We start from the raw sequence: 23,758 nt of genomic DNA, 5'->3' as shown, positions 1-23,758 counted from the left end.
TTTGGAACGACCACGAACAATGCCTGCCTACTGCGTGACTGCGTGAGTGAGCGAGAAAGTTTTGTCCGAAAGCACGTGCAGTTTTTATTTTTCACGGCAGGGACGGCAAAAGGAAGAAGAAAGAAGAAAGTGAGACGACTAACAACTGGAGGTTAATCAAACCGCATTAGCCGATGGAAATGGGGTTTGAAGCTTAACTAATGTTTCTATTTGTGAAAGATTCATGAGTGACACGTTAGGACAATTAATTATGATCAATAACTTGACTTAACTAATTGGAGTATAATTATAGTGTCTTAGGATGCACCGACGACTCCTACTTATATATGGAGGACATAAAATATTCTATACAATCATAAAAAAGAGGTCCAAAACTTATTTTAGCCAAGAAACATGGAGTACTACTACTTTCTCCGATCCATAATGGATCGAAGACACTTATGGATCGGTCATCGGAGGAGCAGTATTTTAGTTTTGTGAGATTTTAATGTCTATACTTTCTGCTTAGAGCATATTGTTGTATTTATTGTAATATATCTCTTGTTCCACATTAAGTGACTCAAATTTGTTCAAATATGGATTCATCTATATATAAAAAAGCGTTTAGATACATGTAATATTTCGGCACTTGATATGGGACGGATGGAGTAAACATTAGGTGTGGCTACTTCTCAGTCGTCTGATTTTAAAGCAAATGTCTTTAAATCTGAGTTGATGTATCATGACCGCTGGATCGAGATTTGAGAGTCATCTCCACACTCCCATCTTCCACATGCTATTGTTTGATTAAGATCCAACGGTCAAATACGTCGACTGATCTGTAGCTAAAATTAGTCGACTTCTCAATAACAAAACCGATGAAACATTTTTGGATCCCGAGCATGAAAACACAAACTTTGTTACTCCAAGCAAATACAACAAGTTAGCACTAAAGTTAAACGTTTATTTTGAGAGAGGAAACGTGTTGATTTTTCGTGTAGAAAAAACCTCAAGAACCCGTTTGAACTACTCACTCCATTTCTAGATACTTGTACATTTGGGGATTGTGCTGAGTTACCTTTCACAATTTTGACCGAGTTTGTGGAAAACTTCTCAAAATATGCAACATCAAACATGGCAATATAAAATTATATTTGATAATAGTTCTAATGACACTAGTTCACAACAAGGATATAATTTATGGCATCTCATCATCGTGTTTACATCTTCAGAGGCTTTGGACATATATCATACGCTATCCGCTGCGGAAGCAGATACAGTTTGGTACCCTTTTATCGATCTTTATTCTAGCTAGTAGATCTAATGTGCTCATGAATCGGCACCATATACAATGCATGCATCTTCGTGCCATGCATCAAGTATGTCGGTGATCAGTTCGATCGATTGTACGTGACTTGGTTTATGGTGCCACGCTCCCGCCGGCTTCTATACATTCGTACGTATACCCTTGAGAGGGTCCTGCATGCTGCATGATCAAGGGGCAAGGCAAGCATGGGAGTCTTGTGAAACCGGCCGATTCATCCATCTTTGCATGCATAACAGCATGGGCACACACAAGAAGAAGTTGAATTTTCTTTCAGTTTCTAGCTAACAGCTCGAGATATTGTTTGTAAAACATGTATGGGTGGGGATTTTGAATGGGTTTGTAAAGGAGATAGGTACGCAGCTAGTGTGCCTCTATGTAATAAGTTAACTGGGAGAGAATTTGAACGCGAGCTATAGCTAGAAGTACGTGGCCCGCTGGCCGCTGTTAGGCAACCTACTCGGGGTTGGTTGAAAGCTTCGTTTGTCGTCCACGCTGACATATTTGATCGCGACCGCCTAGACTAACTATTGTTTTATAATCTTCTAATAAGCGGTTTTCAAAAGGTGACACAACGGCTAACGGAGAAACCCTGATCGAGAGAGCTGGCTGCTCGAATATTCTCCTCTGTCCGTTACTCCCTCCGAGCCAGAATAAGTGACGTCAATATGTATCCAAGTCACTTATATCGGGACTGATGGAGTAGTTTTTTCATGCAACTCACGGTTACTACCAGCTAGCTCAATTAATTAGCCGCAACAACACGTACGAAGAGCGAGCTTTGTGCAAACACTTCTATGGAGTACAAGTCAGGAACCAACATACATGCATCCTCCTAAGTGACATGTCCCATAAATTTTCGCTCATGCTCTCTCCGTTTTATAATACAAGACATGCAAGCATTTTAAGATTGTGTTTTGACCACCTATTAGACCAACAAAATGTGAATTATGTGTTATAAAATTATTTCCGATGGTATAATTTTTATAATGCATAATTTACATTTTGTTAGTCTAATTGACGGTCAAAATTGGACCTCAAAATGCGTGACGCCATGAAACGGAGGGAGTACTCCGTACTATATGATATCGATCGGTGCAAAAAATCGTTCCTTTTTTCCTTTCGAAAGTGAAACACCCAGAATCAAACAAGAAAAAATAAGTTTCCTTTAGCGTTTTTCCCTTTAGTACCTAAAGTGAAAGAGAAAAAAGGCAAAGGAAAACGCACCGATCAATTCAAAAGTGAGCTAGGCGCCATGGTGTGGCTCGCTAGCTTGAGGATGGTCACGAACTCGCACATAGATGTGCGTGAACTCGCACCCGTGTATTGCAGAGCCCGATCGTGCGTCACACCCTTGCTGTGGCACCACGGCGTCATGATTCGGTAAAAATACTCCGAGAGGCACTCACTCACTCACACTCACTTTTCAAAGCTGTTCTGGTGCGGTGCTGTGCTGGGGTCGGATTTCAGTGCAGTTGCAAGCGCTCTTTTTTTTTCGGTCCTCTAAATTTGCGGCTGTCATCAGTCAGAGCGTGTCAGTGCCGAAAGCGTCCCACGAACTGCTAGTACTAGCAGCATCCTATGCGAAGGCGAAGACCCGGTCACTTCCTCCACAGCCTCGATTGCATCCCTCCTCATTTTTGGGAAGATCAGCAATGATGTTCCTTGGCCGGGTTTTGATGTAAACAAACAGCAGTTGTTCATGACATGTCGGTCCCGCCAGTCGCCAGATCAACGCACTTAGTAGTACACTGACAGCGTTGCTTGAGTATACTCCGTAGTACACTGTGTTGCGTACTTTCGGCAACAAAACAAGAAAAGGGGACCGTAATGCTCTGCCTTATCCAGTCCTCTCTCTCTTTCTCTCTGCGCTAAGGCAGTTTGGTCAAAATCTTGACCGGGGCAACAGTTTGCTGACCGATCGAGGCACTTGAGCCGAGATGGTCGGTGGCAGGGCTTGCCGGAGCCGTATCTAGTGAGGGGCAAGCGGCCACGCGATCGACAATGCAAAAATATTTTACCGAATAGTTCGACTATACAACGAGTTTGAAACTTTGAATGTGTAGCAGCTCAAGTTTTTTTTTTCAGATGAGCACCTAAGGGTTGGTCATGGACTCATGGTACAACCATGCCGTTTATCATTATAGCCAGACCAGCTCTTCGATTCTTTAAGCTCATATAGATAAATTCCATAAGAACATCAATCTCTCTGATTTAAATTATCAGATCAAAATAAATCAGAGATAATACACCACCGGCCCATATTTGTAGGTGGAAATATCCGACGTCTTCTTAGTCCATATCTATACCTCGTAATAAAAGCAGTAACTTACCCTTCAACTGTAGTGTTCAAGAGATTTCAGTTCCTTTGAACTGTGTTTTTATCTGAAACACAAGGTGTTGATGTGGATAGTTTTTTTTGTCAGTGTGTTGCGGTCCTTTGTCTAGTGACTAGCTGTAGGTTTCGAGTTTGGAGGTAATCGTCGAGTCACTTCAAGCCGAGTGGGGTTTCAATGTTTCCGAATATCATTGTACTATCATTTGTACACACATCTCGATTTTTACATGCATTATGTGCAATAATCACCTATATAATCACCATATATAGGAAGCAAGCGCAAGATGATATTTGTTTCGACCAGTCATAAGCCACAAGCATTGTAGTCATTTGATTTCATTTCGTTGCAATGTGCACCGTTAATCACATTTCGTTGCAATGTGCACCGGTAATCACATCAAGCAACCCTTCGTCGTATCAAACCTCCTATATATCGGTTTCACCGAGGAATCAATCAATCCTCCTACTCCTGCTCCTTTTCCCCGGCCGTCGATCTGTTGTCGTTTTGACTGGCACGGGATCTAATTGAAGAGGGCCTGATGAAGCTGTTTGTTTTTTCCACGCCAGCCGTTCTTCATCAGGACAGGAATTTCGCGGACAGGGCCGTGATTCTGTTCGGGCCGCACCCTGCCAGCGACACACTTCTCCGGGCAGCACTGAGCCCATACCTGGAGACACAAGCGCATGGCCTTCCTCACCTATCAGCCAGTGCTGATTTGAACGAGAATATAAGGATCTGCTCTGATACGTGTGATTCATAAGTCGTTGCATATTTGCCTGATATAGTACTTGATCAGAACATCTTTACTGCTAATTAATTTGCAATTTGGTAAGTGCGTACGGTTGGTCCGTCCGACCGCCAGTCAGCCCGCCCGCCCACCCGCTCGATCGCAAGAAGGAAAGAAATCTTCCCCAACGTAAGCTCCATCTATCCCGCACAAAAAAAAACCTCGTCTGATCTGTCTCCCTCGACTTGGTGCTGGCACCCTCCCCTCTCCCGGCGTGACCGCCCTCCCCGTGCACGCGCAGCCGCGCCCCAGCTGGACCAGCCGCTCACCACCGCCCGTGATCACCCACAGCCGCTCTCGCACGCCTCCGCAACCATCCACACCACCGTCGCCCCGCCAACCAAGCGCCGCTGCCCCAGCTTCCGGGCACCCAGCCCCCGCTGAGCCTTGCCCGGCCGCCCCCCCGCAGACGAGATCCGGGGCCGCCGCCCTGGCGCCACGTCCAGAACCGACCGACTCCGGCTCCTCTACTCCGGCGCCTCGCCCGCCTCTCCGACCACGCGTCGTCACCACAACTACCAGCAAGCAGCGATGCCAACGGCCCCTCCGTGCCTCTCTGTCCGCGCGTCGTCACCTCTGGCAGCAGCAAGGCGGCAATCCTCCGCCGTTGCTCTCTCCACGCTTCGTCATCACAGGCAGCATACCCCATCTTCAGTAAGTTAGCAGCAAGAATAGGTCTTTCTGTCAGTTCGATCTTTTTGTACTGATGCGCCTGTGATGTTCTAATAATCATGAACACTTTGCTTATTAATCATGAACACGTAGCTGATATGTAATAATAAATGTGTACTAAAACTTGGTTGTTGTACAGGAGAGAAAGGTAGCAACTAGCTCAAATATTGATTGTTATACAACCTGCTGAAACTTCACCATGGGAACTGTATGTCGGTATGTGTACCTAATGGGTCGACCCAGAAAAAAAACATTTTAGAGGGGGCAAAAATGGATAAATGGGCTGAGTGGGGGCATTTACTTGTAATATGGGCCATATGCTACTGGACCAAAAAAATAAGTGGGGGCATTTGCCCCCATGAGCCTTAACGTGGGTCCGCCGGTATAGCGACATGTGTGGTTTAAATACACAAAGTAGGTGAAGAATTAATACTAGAGTAGCAATGCTTGCTGGTGCATTTCTCCAAATTTCTTAAATAGACGCAGAGATACTCACTCTTTGAGTAATGCACTTTCCCCTTTTGTGTAAACTTCCTTTTGTTTGTCCAGTCGGATGGTGAAAAATAACAGATTTGGGTTATGTTTACTTCACCTTCAGTGGAAATCTTGCACTATTTTCAATTTTGGAACAGAAACCGACAATTCTTCTACTTGTACTAGATCATCACCTGCTTGGTGCACTTCAACTGGACAGCTTTGGGAGTTGGTTAGGCACCATTTTTTATGCCATAATTTTCTCAACTCGAACAAGTTTTCGGTAAGTTGTACTTTCAGATATTAAATTGTTGTCTAAATTTTCCTTTTTGTGATCATTATTGCAGTAGGGTTTAGCGGCAAGGGCAGGTTGCTCTCGTGATGTCCGGCACCGAGGAGGGTTTAGCAGCATCCCTAGGTGATTACGCTTATGTTCTTGTTGTTTAAACAAATTTTGTCCATTGAGGGAGAGAGTGCAGGTTAACCTTTGAGAATTTAAGCTTCATAGAAAAAGAGTTGACAGAGTTAAAGAAAGCTTATGTTCTTGTTGTTTAACCACTTGGATGGCTTGGTGATAAATCAATTTCAGGCCTTGTGTATAATAGCAGGCTGTGTCAAATTAGAAAATCATTAGTTCTATTAAAGAGTAAAATCTGGGAGTATGTATGTCATACACACTACACAAGCTTGTATTTGATCTGAGAACTGCAATTGGCCACAAAAATCCTTGATATAATTAAGGTTGTGTTGCTTCATATGTCTTTGCTCTAGTTGTATGCTTGTTCAGTACAACAGATCTGTAGTGTGGTACAACTAGCAACAGGCTTATAATTTTTGGTTCAGAGAAATGGATGCACTGGAGTAGCATATATGTGTAAGTTCAAGTTTCTGTACAAGTGCATGGCTGTCTAGACAATCTTATTCTTTCAAAAAATTATTCACGTAGAGCCAGGGACATAGCTGTTTATGTGTTTTCTGTTTGCTGACGTGTTTAGGTACAAAAACAGAGTATATCTAGAAACCAATCCTTGATAGCAAGCACTTGGGTTCTTTTCCTTGTGGGGTTGGGTGGATTTGTAGAGGGACGTGGGAGAATTATCCTAAGCCATATGGTCGAGGAGGTGGATGCACACTTATAAGCTAAATTTGTTTCATTTTAAAATTCAGCTGCATCTCATTTCATGTTGGTCTTTTGGAAGGAAAGACGGTGCATATTATGTGGTACAGAATTCGAAGCTAAGTTCTTCAGAGAAAATATCGTATATGGCGTGTAAGTTCTTCAAGTAGATATGCATTGCTTATTTGAGTGTTAATTTTCTACTCTTCTGTATATGTAGGATGGTTAAATCCAAGCTTTGATACTTCATTTTAATTTTAATTTTTCTTTTTCACAGGTGATGCTTCATGTGAACGGTGATCAAACCTGACCACGTTAGCACATAAATTTCTATTGGTTATCATGCATCTTCTACATAAATTTCTACTCTGAATGTCTGAAGGATGGCAGAACTGCATGTTTCTGGAGTAACTATCAGAGGAGAGAAAAGTTCAGACTTCATAAAAAGAGGAACAAAGGCACATGACGCTGACAGATGCCAACAGTAATGGCTCCTTTCTTTTCACCTGTCTTGATCGTAATTTGTATGCATAATTTTGATTGCATTGGGTCAGGCCTTTCCACTTTACCGTGATTTCTTTCCCAATGCTAATTTTGTGTTAAACTCGTTGAGTGGTGTTCAGCTCTCTTTTGCACACAAATCTGGTTAAAAGGGACTACACAAATCGGTTGGGTAGATAAAAGATAGTGAGAGAGAAACATATGCTTGGTACTTTTCATATGAAATTTTGACAAGCTAGTTGTTTATATATATATGAAATACATGGTCTTAAGATATTATTCAATCGTATTGATTATAGTGGACCATAATCATCTAAAGAGGCTTGTTATCATCTGAAGTGAGCATAAATACATTGGTTGGGAGGTCTTATTAATGGCCTGATGTGTTCCTATCCAGTTTTACTTGTTCCTATCCAATGTTGTTTCAGTGTGCTGTTGATTAAGAATTGATAACATTATCTAAAAAAACTAAGAATTGATCTTGTATGATTTGCTAATGCTACTCCCTCATATCCATAACAAGTGTCTCCGATTATTCCAAACGTTATAGAAGTTGTGTGAAGAAGAGCAAGGTGATGCTTCTGTTTGTGTGTTCTTTGTGGGATTTATTTTTTCTTCGCTGCTCCTTTTTTGATTATCTGATTTATGATATTTATCTGCTGTAAATATGAGGACTGCAGTTCTGGGAAAGAATAGAAGAGGAATAAATCAAGAGTAAATAGTTTCAAGTGCAAAGATAATTGATGTATATATTTCTAGAGTTGTGAAGGAAAGATGGTGGAGTTCTTGCTTTTGGTGCCAGTTCAAGTTCTCCTGTGCATTCAAGTCATCATAATCCTAGGGTACTTATTTCACAAAACAAGACAACCATTTCTTTTTCATTTTTTTCAGATGAAAATAGTTTGCTCGCTATGTGTTACTTGCATTCAGGATTTATTATCACCAACATGTGTTATATACGAAATCATTTTTATCTGTAAAGTGAAATTGTTCTATCGGTTGGGAATTTATGGCGCCGGCACTTGTCAAGAAGATTGATTCAAAATGTGACCTGGGGCAGCTCGTTGCCAGCGGCAGACTTGCGGGATGGCGAAGGACGTGACGCTTTGCTCTACAACGCACGGAGGGAGGGGAAAGATGGTCGGGATAACAATGAGCTCACCATGTGCAACTGAGAGATCAGGAGCGGCAGAGAGCACCGTGACGAGGTCCTTGACAGCGATGTTCGGCGGCCGAGGCAGAGCATCAAGGCAGGGGAAGCTCAGGCATGCAGGAGTTGAGGAGCAGACAGTTCAACATATTTGGGATAGCAAGGTGGTCGTAGTGGAATGGTCCAAAGGTAAACTCTTTTGTTGATCCGTAGCAATGCACGGGCACTCCACTAGTATTTACTAGTCCCCTGTTTTCTTTCATTTTTTTATATTATTATCAGCCCATTTGACAGTCCTTATCTCAACCTTGTTCTGATTTGATATTCAAAGATATGCACATGGTCCGTTTCAAACTATAAAACCCAGAAGTCACCAAGTTTCTAAGCTCAAATCCAAGTTTCATCAATTTCCTGTTGCGGAAGTCATACAAGGCCGTCTCAAATTAAGTTTCGACAATTTCTCCAACAAAGGTATGTATTGCAATGCTGAGCTCCTACTCTTCCTCCTCGTCTCCATCACCACCGCCGCCGCCAGAGGCCTTCTTCTGGTTCTTCCGTTTCACCCTTCCAGCAGGGCCACCACCCAGGGGGCTGGTGAGTGAGAAGTCGATGTGCTTCTCGGTGGCAACCCTCACCATGAAAGAAGGAATGTTGACGAGCTGCCTTCCGACCCTGCGCCATGGGAACACGTACAAAAGTTAGATCAAAGACAAACAAAAACAATGAAGAAAAGCCTGGCACAAATAATTAAATCTGCACACAACATAAACCAACAGGTCATCTTCACATTTATCATGATCTAACAGCTCATCATCATACATCAGGTCTAGTGCATCGACACAACGTACAAGGATGGTTTCATGTATGATGAATGTAGTATAAATTACAGCAAGAAAATTCTGTTATTCATAGCTTCCGAACAATTTAAGTGAAAGCTCAGCATTATTTGCATACAGGAAGGCTAATAATGAGGAAGAATGCACATAAAACAAGAAATGGAAGGTCAATCAGAAACAAAATGTTAGGTTATGTTTTTCCAGACAAGTTCACTGATGAATAGCTAACTGATATGAAGTTCATGGCCTTGCTTATGCCAGTAAAAACTAAAACGTTGGTAGAGAAGGCAACTAACAAAAACATATCCATCATGAAGCGATCAAGTTGAAGAAGAAAACACAGAATAACACGTCAAAAGAAGTAACAAGGTAACTTCAGCTGCAATATTGGGCCCTCAAAATGAAAAGGACATGAAGAGTCATTGGTCTTCAGACCTCAGAGATACATTAGCTAAATTAACTCCTCATTGTGCCAATGAGAACATGCCAATACATGAACTTCGAAAAATAAAACACACAGCAACGGAGATCTAAAACAACTAAATAAATCAAATTTGCAAGAGAACCCCTTAACGTATGAAGTGAACCATGTACTCCAATAAGATATCAAAAGTAAACAAACGTTGCAAACTTCAGGATTTCAGAAAAAGAAAGACATGATTACAGACAGACAAGCAACCACACAAAAAATGACAGATCTTACAGTTGAACAAAAGTAGAGACATCAGAGAAAGTATGGTTGCAACATGACACACTAAGTGTCTCAGACGACCGTTGTGAGATTGGATGCAGATTCTCATCATATGCCCCATTCAAAATGAACATGAAGCAGGAAAGCATCACAATATTGACCACAAAATCTGGACAGTTGCGTCTAAACTGACAATCGTCTGCAGCCATCCATCCATATATGATATATCGCAACTTTAAAATGAAGCAGAGAAATGTTGCCCACAAAATGATAATATAGGGGCATGATCTAATTCAGGATTACAGACTCCCAAGCGACCAGTGACAGGGTTAACTAGCATCATATTACAGCACTGTAAGTTCTGTATACATGCAAGAGAAGGATGGGGCTGGACAACTAACCTGATGTGTCGCTGCCTGATAAGGACACGGGCATGATGGATTGACTTGGCCATGCCATTCTTGAAGACAATGGTCTGGAGACGGCGCTGAAGGAAGTTCTCAACAGTGAGCGCAAGCACGTAATCGAGCTTGTTCTGGTCCTCAGCAAGGAGACCATATCGGTTCATGCGGCGGAGTAGCGCTTCACCCTCAAAAATACGGCGAGGGCTCTTCTCATCCAGGGTAAGCAGCTCCCTTGCAGCATTCCGGATACGGCTTAGGGCGTACTGCACGCGCCACAGCTCACGCTTGCACCGCAGACCGTACTCCCCAACCAGCTTCAGCTCAGCATCAAGTCGCTCCTTCTCATATGGACGCCTCGGCTTCTTGAAAGTCTTCCCATCTACACCACATTACCGCCATAAGCTACTTATAGCACCGAAAAGCATTTAAATATCACATAACACAGTGAAATGTATTTCGCAAGAAAGGCGTGGATTAAACACTAAATGTCAAACAACAGACAGAAATATTATGGTCTTTACCAACATCACACGGCCTCAACAGGAAAAACCACACAGTACTTCAGTGTGTGATCTACTCCCTCCGTCCCATATTAAGTGTCGAAATATTACATGTATCTAGATGCGTTTTAGGTATAGATGCATTCATATTTGGGCAAATTTGAGAGACTTAATATGGGACGGAGGTTGTATCATGTATAGATACATCGACACTACATACTAAAGCTAGTCACTAGATATAACATAAAACATGGAAATATTTCGCCAGAAAGTCATGACTTGAACACTGAAACGCCAGGCAACAGGCAGAAATATTCTGGTCTTCAAGTCACAGATATAGCTCATTATTTCCACATCAACAGCACACTTCTTAACAGTGTTAAAGCGACATTACACTAAGCCGAATGACTAAGGTACCAGAACAGAACCCAAATCTCTCGTTTTAGGACACAATTTGGTACTAATTCAAGCATCTCACCAAGAACTACGCGTCTAGCTCATCATGATCGAAACCAGCAACGAGAAAAAAATGTCTAACCATCTCTAGTTCCATACAATAGAAAAGCAACAGAGTCCACCTAATGAAACAGCGCGAGAATTTGGATCGGTCCAGAGATAATACGGTTCAGCAAACGGAACGCACATTACGATGTTGCGGAGGGGTGGGAAGCGAGGGGCTTACAGTTGCGGTAGAAGTTGACGTGCACCATGGCCGCCGCCGCCGCCGCAGATGCCGCGGTTCGTCGAGCTCAAGCTGGCCGCCGCCGGTGGAGGTGTGGAGAGGGAAAGAGGGTGACCTGGGGAGCCGCCCTCGAGGGAGAAGAGAGATCTTATAAGGGCTTAACCTAGTTTCGATTATCTGGGCCGGGCCTTCTATGTTCTGTCTTGCTTCCTTAAGTATAAAGCCCATTAAGCTTTCAATGACAAAGCAGCCATATGCAGCCCACGGCCCGTAGTGCCGCGAACCCAAAGCAGCGCAGGAGATATTCGCGCCTGGCCGAGCCATGGCGCCGCCGCCAACGGGGAAGCCGGTGGCCATCACGGCGCTGCTCAGGCGCGCGACGCGGCCGGCGCACCTCCTCCAGCTCCACGCGGCCATGCTCAAGGCCTCGCTCTTCCCGCACCACGCGTTCCCCACGGCCAGGCTCCTCGCCTCCCCGCTCGCGCCGCTCCACTACGCGCTCTCCCTCTTCGCCGCCATCCCGCACCCCACGCTCTTCCACCACACGGCGCTCCTCCGCGCGCTCTCCGCGGCGCCCTCTTCCGCCTTCTACGCCTCCGCCGCCGCCTCCCTCGACGTCCTAGCCTCCGCGCGGGCGCGCCTCCCTGCGCTGGACGAGTTCGCGTTCCAGCCGCTCGTGGCGCTCTGTGCCAAGAACCCCCGCGACGGCGCGGCCGGGGAGCTCGGGAGACAGGTCCACGCGCTCGTGGTGCGTTACGGGTTCTTAAGCGTCGTGAGCCTGGGGAACGTCCTGTGCCACCTCTACTGCAGCCTCGGGAGCATGGGAGACGCGCGGAGGTTGTTCGATGAAATGCCTGAGAGGGACTCAGTGTCGTGGAACACGATGATCGGATGCCATGTCAGAGTAGAGGAGGTCGGTACAGCGCTGGAGATGTTTAGTGCTATGAGGTGTCGTGGTGTGGATGTCAACGCGACGACAGTGGTCGCCTTGGCTGCATGCGGGTGGCGAGGCGAGTCGTTGCATGGGTTCTGCATCAAGACAGGCTTATTCACGGATGTGAAGGTGGCGACAGCATTGCAGGGAATGTATTTCAGGAAAGTGGGTACTGGATGTGCAAAGAAGATCTTCGATGAGGTGATGAGGAGGGATGTGGTGCTATATAATTGTATGGTGGATAACTGCGCAAAGGGAGGGAAAGTTGAGGAGGCAATGGGCTTGGTGGATAGGATGAGGCAGGAGGGGGTGAGACCAAACACTGGGACTCTTGTGACTGTGCTCTCTGCATGTGGAACGTCAGGGGCAATCGCAGCTGGTTGTCGCATCCACGACCTTGCGCTGGAGCTTGGCCTTGAGCTTGACACTGCACTAGGAACAGCACTCATGGATATGTACTTCAAGTGTGGGTACCCCAATGAAGCGCATGTAGTTTTTTATGCAATGCGTGATAGGGATGTGATGACATGGACTGCAATTATCATGGGACTGGGGGTTAATGGGCAGTCAGATGCGGCGTTATCCCAGTTTCGTGCAATGGCACGAGACGGAGTGGCTCCTAATGAGGTTACCTTTCTTGCTGTGCTGAATGCTTGTAGCCATGGCGGGTTAGTATCTGAAGGGAAGAAGCATCTGGAGAGCATGGTCCGGCAATATGGCATATCGCCTCGCAGCGAGCACTATGGTTGCATCATCGATCTCCTTGGAAGGGCGGGACGGTTGGAGGAAGCTTACGACCTCATGAGAAACCTATCCTCCCATGGTGATGCTATGGCTTGGAGGGCTTTGCTTGCAGCCTGCAGGGTCCATGGCAACATCGAGCTGGGGAGGATGGTACAGGCACAGTTGGACGCTATGGGGGATTATCATCCATCAGATACCATTCTGCTGTCAAATGTGTACGCATCGGAAGACCGATGGGATGAGATAGCACATGTCAGGGATTCAGGACAGAAATTAGTCATGTACAAGAAACAAGCAGGTTGCAGCTCCATTGAAGTGTCGTTCTAAGATATCTATCCTTCCTGGATTGAAGCAGCTGCGACCAACAATCACTCGTACAGGTGACTAACAGAGGCATCACCATCTGGACTATTTTTGCAGAGAGCAACCCATACATGTACAGATATCATACAGAAGATTCAGGCGTATCACGCATTTGTTACTGTCACGGTGCTGAGAGCAACCCATACATGTACAGATATCATACAGAGGATTCAGGTGTATCACACATTTGTTACTGTCACGGTGTTACCATTAACCAGTTACGACCAAGATTGAAAAGACTCTGGAGTTCACATTCATACACAGGCACAGATATATGTTGCACCTCCACCCATGCTAAAGCTAAGAAACTTTTCAAACCGTGAAGCAAATTTCGCGTTATGTATTTAAACACTGCGTCGACGATCTTCCTCGCTGGTTCCACTGCTACATTGTTGCTCGTCTCCAGTTGTCGAAGGGATTGGAAATTGGTTTGCTGGCAACATCGCCATTGGTGTTGGGTACCTTGCCTGTGGTCGTGTTACATTATTTGAAATCCCCTGGTCTTGTGACAGTTCGCTGTCTTCAGTGGATGCAGATGCAGCTTCTGGGAAGAGCTGTAGCTCTCGCGGTGGGGCAGCATAGCATTGCTCAGTGATTACAGGTTGTTGCAGAGGAAGTGTCATCGTGGTGATGACGGGTAGATGTGCCAAATGTTGCTGTACTGGGAACGCTCTGCCTGTGGGGTAAGAAACTGTGGGAGCTGGTCTTGTAGTACCCTGGCTGCAGATGGGGTTGCTTTGCAGCCGCACTCTAAGCTCATTCTGAAGCTCCAAGATTTCATTGCGAAGTATGCTGTTATCATCACGCAGTTCATTTCTCTCCAACACAACCTGTTTTGTATCATGACATGAGTGGGATATCCAATCGGTGAAGTGGTAAGGTACAAATATTTTCTGAGTAATGATAACGGTGTAAACAAATTCCAGCTTATTTCCAAATGATGAAATTTGAATGAATGTAACAACTTGTGGGATTATTCCCTATCCTAAGAAAATCTTAGCACACAGGTATGTACTTACATTTTCATATCCATGATATGCCAGCGACAGATAATGAAATCAATCAAAGGGATAGGAAATGATTTAACTAGGACTCCACAACAGATTAAATAGAGTTTCTCAGTTCAGAGGACCTTACATAATGAGATTCATTCTTCAGTGTGACATTCTCCTTTCGAAGAGATTCCACTTGTGAAACTAAATCTTTTAGTATCCGTGTAGTATCACCCAAAACGCATGCCTTCCCATTGTTCTGCCTATCTGGTTCTGGACAAAAAGTGTTCACATTGCTTAAGAAAGTATGTGTGTGTTGTAAAATGATGCAGCTTTAGAATTTAGACAGCTAGAGAGTATGAGAAAGACGGGGATACCGATAGGTATAAGATACCCGCACTTAGTGTAAATAGGTCTACATAGTCAAAGATAGAAACTTATCTATTATGCCTAGCTGAATGTTAAAATTTTGCTCTAGCTTGATCCGGAAATCAACATAGAATTCGGTGCACATATGTCGTCTGTCCCGGGCTCAAATTTAAACTAGGACTTTAATTGGGATGGCTGGTGTAAAGTGTCCATAAACTAAGCATACATACTCTATCAGAAAAGAACTTTTCAAATGCTGGAAATGCAACCTGAAACCATACCTAGCATGGCTCCCAGCTCAGTAAAGAGGTCATTCTGCGTGCCCCGGTTGCGTTTCTCCCTCTCCGACTTGTGGGCTTTCTTTGGGGCCTTCTTCTCACGCTTCTTGTTCATGACAGGCCTGCATAGTGTTCGAACATCAGTGGGAGCATCCAGCAGCGACGTGGTTGGTTTCAGAAACGGTATGAAGTGGGAGAAGTTTGTTGGATCCGAAGTTACGGCGGCACGCATTAGATTTGTAGTTCTCAGAACTCAAAAGAACAGAAGATGATTAACTGAATCCCTCTTCCACAACCAAAACATTGTTATTTTTATGGATGTCCCAAGTAGTAGTAGGAGTTAACTAGAAAACAAGGATCATGTAGGGGCTACACATGCATATTTGGCTCCTCTACTTCAAAGGTTTGATGCAAAACAAGTCGCCCATCAAGAAAACCAGTTCATTTTTCTGGTTCCTCGATCTCGGAAAGAGGAGACAAAAACGCAGCAGGGCCACAAGAACTCACCCTTGGACGTGCCGCCTCCCGACGGCACCGGCGGCGGTGGCTTGTACCATGTCCCTGGGCACCATGCTGGCCGATGAACCCGACCCAGTATCTGCTGCGTCTCTCTCCCCTGCGACTGCAAAGCAAAGGGGCATCAGTTCCTCCGCATGCCCCCAATCAATCCAGCACCAAGATAACATGAAGCGAACGCATGATGATAATTAGCAAGGAAGAGTCAGAAGAAGAAGCGGAGAACTCAGGCTCGATCGGCGTCGATCACCTCTAACAATTGAAGCGGAGGAGGGTCAGGTCGAGGCTGGGAGGGTTCTCCGGTTCTTCTGTCTGTTCGTTCTTCTCCGTGACAGCACGAGAGACAGAGAAAGGGAGAGAGAGAGAGAGAGAGAGAGAGAGAGAGACGAGACGACAGGGAAAGAAGGGGTTAAGTAGAGAAGATGGATGGAGAAGTCGAGGTGCGGCCGAGGTGGGCGAGAGACGAAAACGACGGGATCCAAACCAATGGATGGATTGGATAGATCAGTTGGTGGCGATCGTGGAGAACTGGAGAGTGGAGCCCCCACACTCACGCGATGCGCGCGTGCTCCTGCGTGGAGTGGACTTGCCACGCTCTCCCCACATACAATGGACGATGACGAGGCGTCGTGTGGTGTGGTGGGCACGAGCCTCTGGACAAGGCCGGCAGGTCGCCCGGCGCCTAGTTTATTTCCTCCACGGGCTCGCGCGTGCCCGACGCCGTTCAGCCCCGTGTGCACTATTTTATTTTATTTCCCTTTCTCGGAGAAAGCTAGTATTCGTACTCCTTAATTGATAGTCAAAAGAACGTTCGTTCCTCTGTTTTCCAGTGGTCAAACACGTACTGATTCATGGCTCCCTCGTCCTGGAGAACAGAACTGCTGGTTCTGCTTCTGGGTATGTCCATGATCTTAGTCAGTCGATCGATCGATATCGATTCAGGCTTTCCAGTTTTCGTATTTATATACCAGCGTTAATTATGCTTCCGATTGATACTGGTGTACCATGTCGGGGCTGAATACCAATGCCCCCACAACAAAATGAAAAAATGACAAAAGTCTGCACCAGATGACAAAGAGCAAGTCCTCCACACGCACTTTTAATCCAGACGAGGACACCAGATACCTTGGCCGGGCAGCGGGAAAACCCAGCTGTGGCCTGTGGCTGTGGGCACCTAACGACGCCATGGTTTGCGCCAAAGAGCGGCAGAGGAGGCGTGAGCGGCCAACAGCGACGGCGTGAAAACGGACGACGGTACGATCTTTCGGACCAGATGGAAAATATCCGGCCACACATAAAAAACTGCAGATCCAACGACTCGAGACTTCAAAAGCGCGAAGTCCTCGCTACGTGACCGAAGCAGCGGCACGGCACCGCACTTCGTCGATATCCTATGCAAGGAGCATATTTTAACTCCAGTTTGTATGTCCTCACCCAATGGACCCGATCCAAATGCCTGAAATATCTTGTGGTTTCTTTGAGAATATATCATTTTTACGAGATAGATTGTCTAGTCGCCAAGCACTAGCTGGACCGACCGCGAGGTACCTAACTCCATGCACGCCGTCCTCCAGGAGATGCATATGGAGGCGTGCTTGGGCTTGACGACAGCATGGAGATGAGCGGTTTTCAACTTTTCATCGATAGATTCCTGTGGTGTGCTGTTGGAATTTTGGGTCAGTCACGGGTCCAATCTGAAATTAATTCTTGAAAATTTTTAAAAACCCATTCATGAAATGGGATGAGTAAGTGGGAATAGTCTTACCTTACTAGTTAAGGGAAACTTGGACCAATATATAAGGTATGTTGGTTCTCACCTCTTGAGCAAATGAGCAAGGGAAATTCCCACGTGCGCTTCTCCTCCTCGCCTCGCCTCGTCCCGAAGCATGCACGCGCGCTGCATTTCGTGGATCGATTTTGATTCGTGCCGAGTCGGTGCGGGGTCGTGCTTATCTTTTTGGCAGTCAGAATTCGTTGCGGACGCATAGCAAATCCCGATAATTGCGGAGTCGGTTTTGGTTTCCTAAACCGAACCGTCCGCCTGCGTGCCTATATAATAAGATGACCGCGGCCACCGGACGTACCACGCCACAACCCTAGCCGTCACGCCCACGATCCAATCTCGATGTTCGCCGCCAACTGCTACTCCATCCCGTCGACTACGTGCACAGATCGCCAGGAGAGCAGGCCTCAGGAACCCCGACCTTCGAGATCCTGCCCGGGAGACGGTCGATAAGGTTTTTGGGGAGCGTTCTCACGCGACTGCTCGCTTCTTCATGTCCCTGTTTCGTCGGCATCTTCATCACCAATGGCCGACGACCTCGGAGATCCCGCGGCTCAGGCTGCCGCTCTAGCTCAGCAGCAGCAGGATACTTACTCACCTGTAGCTCCTCATGAGAGTTGGACGAGGAAATTTACATGAACCAGCCAGATGGATTTGTAATAAAAGGTCATGAAGGCAAAGTGTGTAAGTTATTAAAGTCTCTATATGGCCTGAAACAAGCTCCTAAGCAATGACATGAGAAGTTTGACAAAACTTTAACATCTGCCGGCTTTGTTGTAAACGAAGCTGACAAATGTGTATACTACCGCCATGGTGGGGGTAAGGGAGTTATACTTTATTTGTATGTCGATGACATACTAATATTTGGGACCAACCTCAAAGTGATTGAAGAGGTTAAGACTTTCTTGTCGAAGTGCTTTGACATGAAAGACTTTGGTGTAGCTGATGTTATTCTGAACATCAAGCTCGTGAGAGGCGACAATGGTGAGATCACTTTGTTGCAATCTCACTATGTGGAAAAGATCTTGAGTCGTTTCGGCTATGCTGATTGTAAACCTTCTCCGACTCTTTATGATTCAAGCATTCTGCTTCGAAAGAATCACAAAATTGGAAGAGACCAACTGAGATATTCTCAGATTATTGGTTGGCTCATGTATTTGGCTAGCGCAACTAGACCTGACATCTCTTTTGCTGTGAGCAAACTGAGTTGGTTCAATAAGAATCCAGTAGATGATCATTAGAGTGCACTCAAGAGGGTCATGCGCTATCTAAAGGGCACAATGAGCTATGGTATACACTATACTGGGTACCCCAAGGTACTTGAGAGTTATAGTGATTGAAACTAGATATCTGATGTTGATGAGTTAAAGGCCACAAGTGGATATGTGTTCACACTCGGAGAGGGCGCTGTTTCATGGAAGTCTTGCAAGCAAACGATCTAACCAGATCAACAATGGAAGCAGAACTTTCAGCATTAGATACATCCATGGTTGAATCCGACTGGCTTCGTGAGCTCTTGATGGACTTGCCGATTGTTGAAAAACTAATACCGGCGATTCTTATGAACTGTGACAATCAAACTATGATAGTCAAAGTGAACAGTTCTAAAAATAACATGAAGTCATCAAGACACGTCAGGAGACGTCTGAAATCTGTCAAAGCAATGAGAAATTCTGGAATAATAGCTTTGGGATATATCCCAACGTCTAAAAATCTGGCAGATCCCTTTACAAAGGTTCTATTAAGGAATGTGATAGAATCTGCATCAAGGGAGATGGAGTTGCGACCCACGTGAGTTACCATGGCGTTAAACCAACCTATGTGATCGGAGATCCCGTGAATTAGAACCTGGGAAACAAGTCATTGGATAACTGAGGAGAGTGTACATTCTTTATCCCACTCCGTTGACGATGCATTACTCTCGTGTACTGTATGGTAGGTTGTTTAACTTAATGTGTTCTAACGCGTTGCATTAATTTGCAAGGGAGATACTGTCCTACAGAGTAGTCTTTAAAGAACACATCTATATGAGCCTGACTGTTGGTCGCAGTCTATGAGATTTGGGTGGTCTCTAGTAAGCTCATGAAAAGGCCTGGAGAATGACTTATACGCTCCACACCGCGGGGTAGCATTCGGCAGCCCAGTACCAGACAACAATTTAGTGAATCTCTAACACAGAAAACTGACAATTTAAGATTTGTCCATTGTTTAGTTGTGCGTGAGTGAAACTATTTGTTTAGGTGGATGTTCAACCTTAACCGGTCTCCACTGAAACGTTTGTATATTAAAAACAGAATTTTGGATCAATGGCAATTTTATGTGCTTATGAGATATTGTGGGGGATTGTGGGAATTTTGGGTTAGACCCAAGGCCCAATGTAAAATTAATTTCTGAAAAATCTCAAAAGCCCATTCATGGAGTGGGATGAGAAAGTGGGAATAGTCTCACCTTACTAGTTTAGTGGGAGTTGGACCAATATATAAGTTATGTTGGTTCTCACCTCTTGAGCAAGTGAGCAAGGAAAATCCCCACGCGCGCTCCTCCTCCGCTCGCCTCACCTCGCCACGCCACGCGCGCGCCGCGTTTCGTGGATCGGTTTCGATTTCGATTCGTGCCGGGTCGGTGCGGAGCGGGGTCGTGCTATCTTTTTGACAGTCGGAATCCGTTGCGGACGCGTAACAAATCCCGATAATTGCGGAGTCGGTTTTGATTTCCTAGCCGCCACGCCTACCATCCAATCTCGTTGTTCGCCGCCAACTGTTACTCCACCCCGTCGACTGCGTGCACAGATCGCCAGGAGAGGAAGCCTCCGGAACCCCGACCTTCGAGATCTTACCCAGGAGACGGTCGATAAGGTTTTTGGGGAGCGTTCTCACGCGACTACTCGCTTCTTCACGTCCCTATTTCATCGGCATCTTTATCACCAATGGCCGACGACCTCGGAGATCCCGCGGCTCAGGCTACCGCTCTAGCTCAGCAGCAGCAGGCTGCCCAACTCCATGCCCAGGCAACTGCTACTGCACAGACGCTGGCCGCTGCCCAGGAGGTAGTCAAGGATGCTGCTGCTGCCGGCGTGGACATCGACGCTGCCGGACTCGTCACCGACCTCAACAAACAAACACAAGAAAAAAGTACAGCACCGTACGTAATCTACTCTTTCTCGTTGATTTTGATTGGTAGTTCTATTATTCATGCCGTGAAATTAAATGAGTTTTATTGCTGTGGGTTGCTATTTAATTTGTCTAGTTTGCATGATATAATATGCTACTTGTTTTACACATTGTTTTTTTATTAAATATTCATCAAAATTATCTAATTATTCAACGTGTGCATGAACAGACACGCACGCAATCATCATTTACAAAAGAATGTTCGCTGATAGGTCATTTTGCCATGAACAGCCAACGTATCACTGTCAGCGCCATACGAACGAACATACCAAAAATGAAGAGGGGAAGAGCCCCAGAAGTGCCCTTTCGGCATCCGGAACTAGATTTAGAGCAATTTCAGTCTCGTTTCCAGCGACTCGGGTTCTCAGATTAATTTAGTTGACTGCTGCTGATGATACTTCCAAGGGGGCATCTGACGGCTTCTTCTGGAAGTTAAGCCGAGCTTGCTTCCTGGGCTTCGTAGGGTCTACCAGAAAAATGAGACAAGTAGATTTAGCTCATGGGCCATGCAGATACAAGAGTTACTAGACAGGGATGTAGAGAATTCTGAAGTCCAAACCTGGTTTTGTTTGCTTGTTGGTGGAGAGAACTGAAGACTTCCACTGATTGTATACTTCTTTTTCCATCTTCTTGTGCCTTTTGTGAGTTGGTAACTGAAATTGGGACAGACAGGTAGCAGTCAGAATAAGGAAACGAAAATTGCATAAAACATCCAACTGCCACACAAAAAAAAATCAACCAAATGTCGATCAAAGCTTTCTCATCAGGAAAATGCTAAAGGATCCACATGCTCAGCAAACCGGAAGCTGTAACAATCACTAGCTGCAAGTCTATGGTCCAAGTTATGTAGATGAGTAGATGCATTTGATACACAGATTGTACAAAATATCCCTGCATTCATTCGAGCTTCAAGACAAGTTCATAGCTGCTACCAAACGAACCGCTAATACAGGTAACATGATGCATTTGCATCTGTTCTTTTCAGCCATCTAGTATATACATGCAACTTTATCAGATCATGCATCCATTAGCTAAGAGTGCTAAGTATGAAATATCTTTTAGCTTTCTGTCATACATTTCACAAGTAATACTATTTAGAGATGAATACATGAAAAGTAACAAACATGAAGGAGGTTCATACATCTAGCTCATCTTGGTCATCCCCCGATGATTCATCAGAGGAATGATCACTATCGTCCTCGTGTCTCCTTTTACTTGGCAAAACATCCAGCAGTTCTGCATCAACAATTACAAATTACAAGTTGTCAAATATAGGAATCCACAAACTCTGTACAACCATACTAGCTGTGGCATGACAAATTGTTTTCTCCACGTATATGAACAATGTTTGCATCAATGATAGAGCATGTGCAGATACCTCTATTCCCTTTGATGGACGTTGGATCCTTCTTCTCCTTGGCTATCCCAAAAACATCAAAACAAAGGTCTCCCATGGATGTTGAAACCTGCAATAAGCACAGATAACAGTTAAAACAGGACATTCATAGCACCAATGAAACATGCAATTGACCACACACTAGCATGGATGAGATGCCGGTAGGAACAACTATATGCAGAGACGAGATTTATTCAAGTCCATTACCGTTGTAAATTCAGAGCTAGATGTACCACAAAGATCAATTAGCTTCAGCTTGTCAACTTTGAGCTACAGGCAAAATCAGGAAAGCTTCAGTACTACAAGAAGCAAATCATTGACATGCCTGTAACAAACATGCAAGATGGACCGTTGTTACTGATCAAGTTATGACCTTATGCCTCCTTGCACATAAATAGAATGCTGCTGCCGTAAACACTGGCCGGCCAAAGTCGGTGCTTGATCTGCGAGAAGGAGGCAGTGCAGCCAAAAAACGCTCCTTGTAGCTGAAACATACAGATGTTGCCCTCAGTACACCATTCAAGCATCGAACCCTTTGCATCTCACAAACATTGCAGACTCAGTTGACTGTCAACAGCAAGTTAACCTTCAGAACAAAAGAGAGAAGACTTACAGTGCCAATCCCTTCTGCACAAAAGGTATCAGCCTGACACAGCCGAACTGGATGCCCAATTCACGCACATCAAGTGTTGTCCTACATGAAGAAATGTTGCTCGATTCATCAAGCGTGATTACTTGAGGCATCAATTTGTGAGAGAAAGTGCAAATGGGCGTACTTGACGCCAAGGCCATTCTGCAGCGAGTTGAACGATCTGATGTACGCCTTGTCCGACATCCCACTCATCCGCACCGCCTCAGCCCGATCAAATACCACCTGAAACCTGCGTAATGGACAGATACAACAAACATGTCACACACTATAACCGAAAAAGGGGCAATTCGTCGAACAGCTGCAGCGCAAACAAAAAAACTCACTTGGTCGCGGCGATTTCGAGGCAGATGATGGCCTTGCACACCTCGCCCTGCGCGAAGACGAACATCAGAGACACGCAGGGGAAAGAGATCGAACGGGGAGAGAAAGAGAGGGGGGACGGCGCGGGCTGCTTACGATGCCGAGGACGGAGGAGTCGAAGGTGATGTCGCAGAGGCGGCGGAGCTCGGCCGCCTTGCGGACGACGGGGCGGGACCCGGAGAGGCCGAGGCGGGCGGCGATCGCTGACATGTCCATGGCCGCCGGTGGGTTGGTGGGGATTGGCGCGGAGAGAGAGGGGAAGGAGCGGGAGCGGGAGCGGGAGCGGGAGACAGTTTCGTCATTGGATTTGGGGGCAAGAAGTAGCGGCGATCTGGGATGGTTTTGGGATCCTTTTGGCGGGCAAAGGGAAATAGCGCGCGGTGGGAATATCCTATTTTTCGCGCCTATGCGGCTTCGTGTTTTTTTTTTTTTTTTTTTTTTTTTTCTTTCAGAGCCAGTAGTGCCAGTGGGTTGGGTTGGGCTAGGCTGGGTTGATGGGTTTTTTTAATCAACTGGGCTGATTCTTGACCATGTGTGTCATCTGTAATGCCACTTCGTACATTTGCTTTTGCGAACCTTCAGAGTTCAGATGTTAGGATTTGCAAGGCCGGCGTGTGCAAAATGAGCGATTGTTCAGGGCTTCCAAATCTAATACAGAGTACTTCATCCATTTTGGTATACAGGGCCTATGCAATATTTCTAGAACGCTCAACCAATATAATGTGATACTGTAATTTTTGTGACA

At 45.5% G+C, this 23,758-nt stretch overlaps 4 protein-coding genes and 2 non-coding genes across 7 annotated transcripts; 1 reads left to right on the top strand and 5 right to left on the bottom strand.

Moving 5' to 3' along the window:
• Nucleotides 1-8,640: 8,640 nt before the first annotated feature.
• LOC100834772 (40S ribosomal protein S9-2) lies at nucleotides 8,641-11,614 on the bottom strand. Its single transcript, XM_003562587.4, has 3 exons — nucleotides 11,457-11,614; nucleotides 10,272-10,653; nucleotides 8,641-9,015 (listed from the first exon to the last, which is right to left on the bottom strand). The coding sequence occupies exons 1-3, from the start codon at nucleotides 11,482-11,484 to the stop codon at nucleotides 8,838-8,840; spliced, it is 588 nt and encodes a 195-aa protein (XP_003562635.1). The 5' UTR covers nucleotides 11,485-11,614; the 3' UTR covers nucleotides 8,641-8,837.
• Nucleotides 9,568-9,656, bottom strand: LOC112270275. The gene has a single exon (XR_002962670.1). It is a non-coding gene; the product is annotated as a small nucleolar RNA Z162 (small nucleolar RNA).
• Nucleotides 9,899-9,989, bottom strand: LOC112270271. Its single transcript, XR_002962666.1, has one exon. It is a non-coding gene; the product is annotated as a small nucleolar RNA Z161/Z228 (small nucleolar RNA).
• A 164-nt stretch (nucleotides 11,615-11,778) lies between the features above and the next one.
• Nucleotides 11,779-13,461, top strand: LOC100827216 (pentatricopeptide repeat-containing protein At1g26900, mitochondrial). The gene has a single exon (XM_003559877.3). The coding sequence runs from the start codon at nucleotides 11,779-11,781 to the stop codon at nucleotides 13,459-13,461; it is 1,683 nt and encodes a 560-aa protein (XP_003559925.1).
• Nucleotides 13,462-13,545: 84 nt separating this feature from the next.
• Nucleotides 13,546-16,066, bottom strand: LOC100834470 (transcription factor BHLH062). Of its 2 annotated transcripts, none has more exons than XM_003562586.4 (5): nucleotides 15,903-16,066; nucleotides 15,644-15,758; nucleotides 15,140-15,258; nucleotides 14,635-14,762; nucleotides 13,546-14,327 (listed from the first exon to the last, which is right to left on the bottom strand). In XM_003562586.4, exons 2-5 carry the CDS (start codon nucleotides 15,706-15,708, stop codon nucleotides 13,842-13,844), a joined length of 798 nt encoding a protein of 265 aa, XP_003562634.1. In that variant the 5' UTR covers nucleotides 15,709-15,758; nucleotides 15,903-16,066; the 3' UTR covers nucleotides 13,546-13,841. The 2 variants fall into 2 exon arrangements, with proteins under 2 accessions (XP_003562634.1, XP_024312637.1); XM_024456869.1 differs by having other exon boundaries at nucleotides 14,635-14,756.
• Nucleotides 16,067-20,733: 4,667 nt separating this feature from the next.
• Nucleotides 20,734-23,337, bottom strand: LOC100834168 (origin of replication complex subunit 6). Its single transcript, XM_003562585.4, has 10 exons — nucleotides 23,110-23,337; nucleotides 22,977-23,023; nucleotides 22,778-22,882; nucleotides 22,615-22,695; nucleotides 22,375-22,486; nucleotides 22,209-22,271; nucleotides 21,984-22,071; nucleotides 21,747-21,841; nucleotides 21,165-21,258; nucleotides 20,734-21,071 (listed from the first exon to the last, which is right to left on the bottom strand). The coding sequence occupies exons 1-10, from the start codon at nucleotides 23,227-23,229 to the stop codon at nucleotides 20,980-20,982; spliced, it is 897 nt and encodes a 298-aa protein (XP_003562633.1). The 5' UTR covers nucleotides 23,230-23,337; the 3' UTR covers nucleotides 20,734-20,979.
• Between the last annotated feature and the right edge of the window lie 421 nt (nucleotides 23,338-23,758).

This window comes from Brachypodium distachyon, chromosome 1 (assembly GCF_000005505.3).
Source record: "Brachypodium distachyon strain Bd21 chromosome 1, Brachypodium_distachyon_v3.0, whole genome shotgun sequence".
Lineage (NCBI taxonomy): Eukaryota > Viridiplantae > Streptophyta > Magnoliopsida > Poales > Poaceae > Brachypodium > Brachypodium distachyon.
This window is presented reverse-complemented; position numbering and strand designations above follow the sequence as displayed.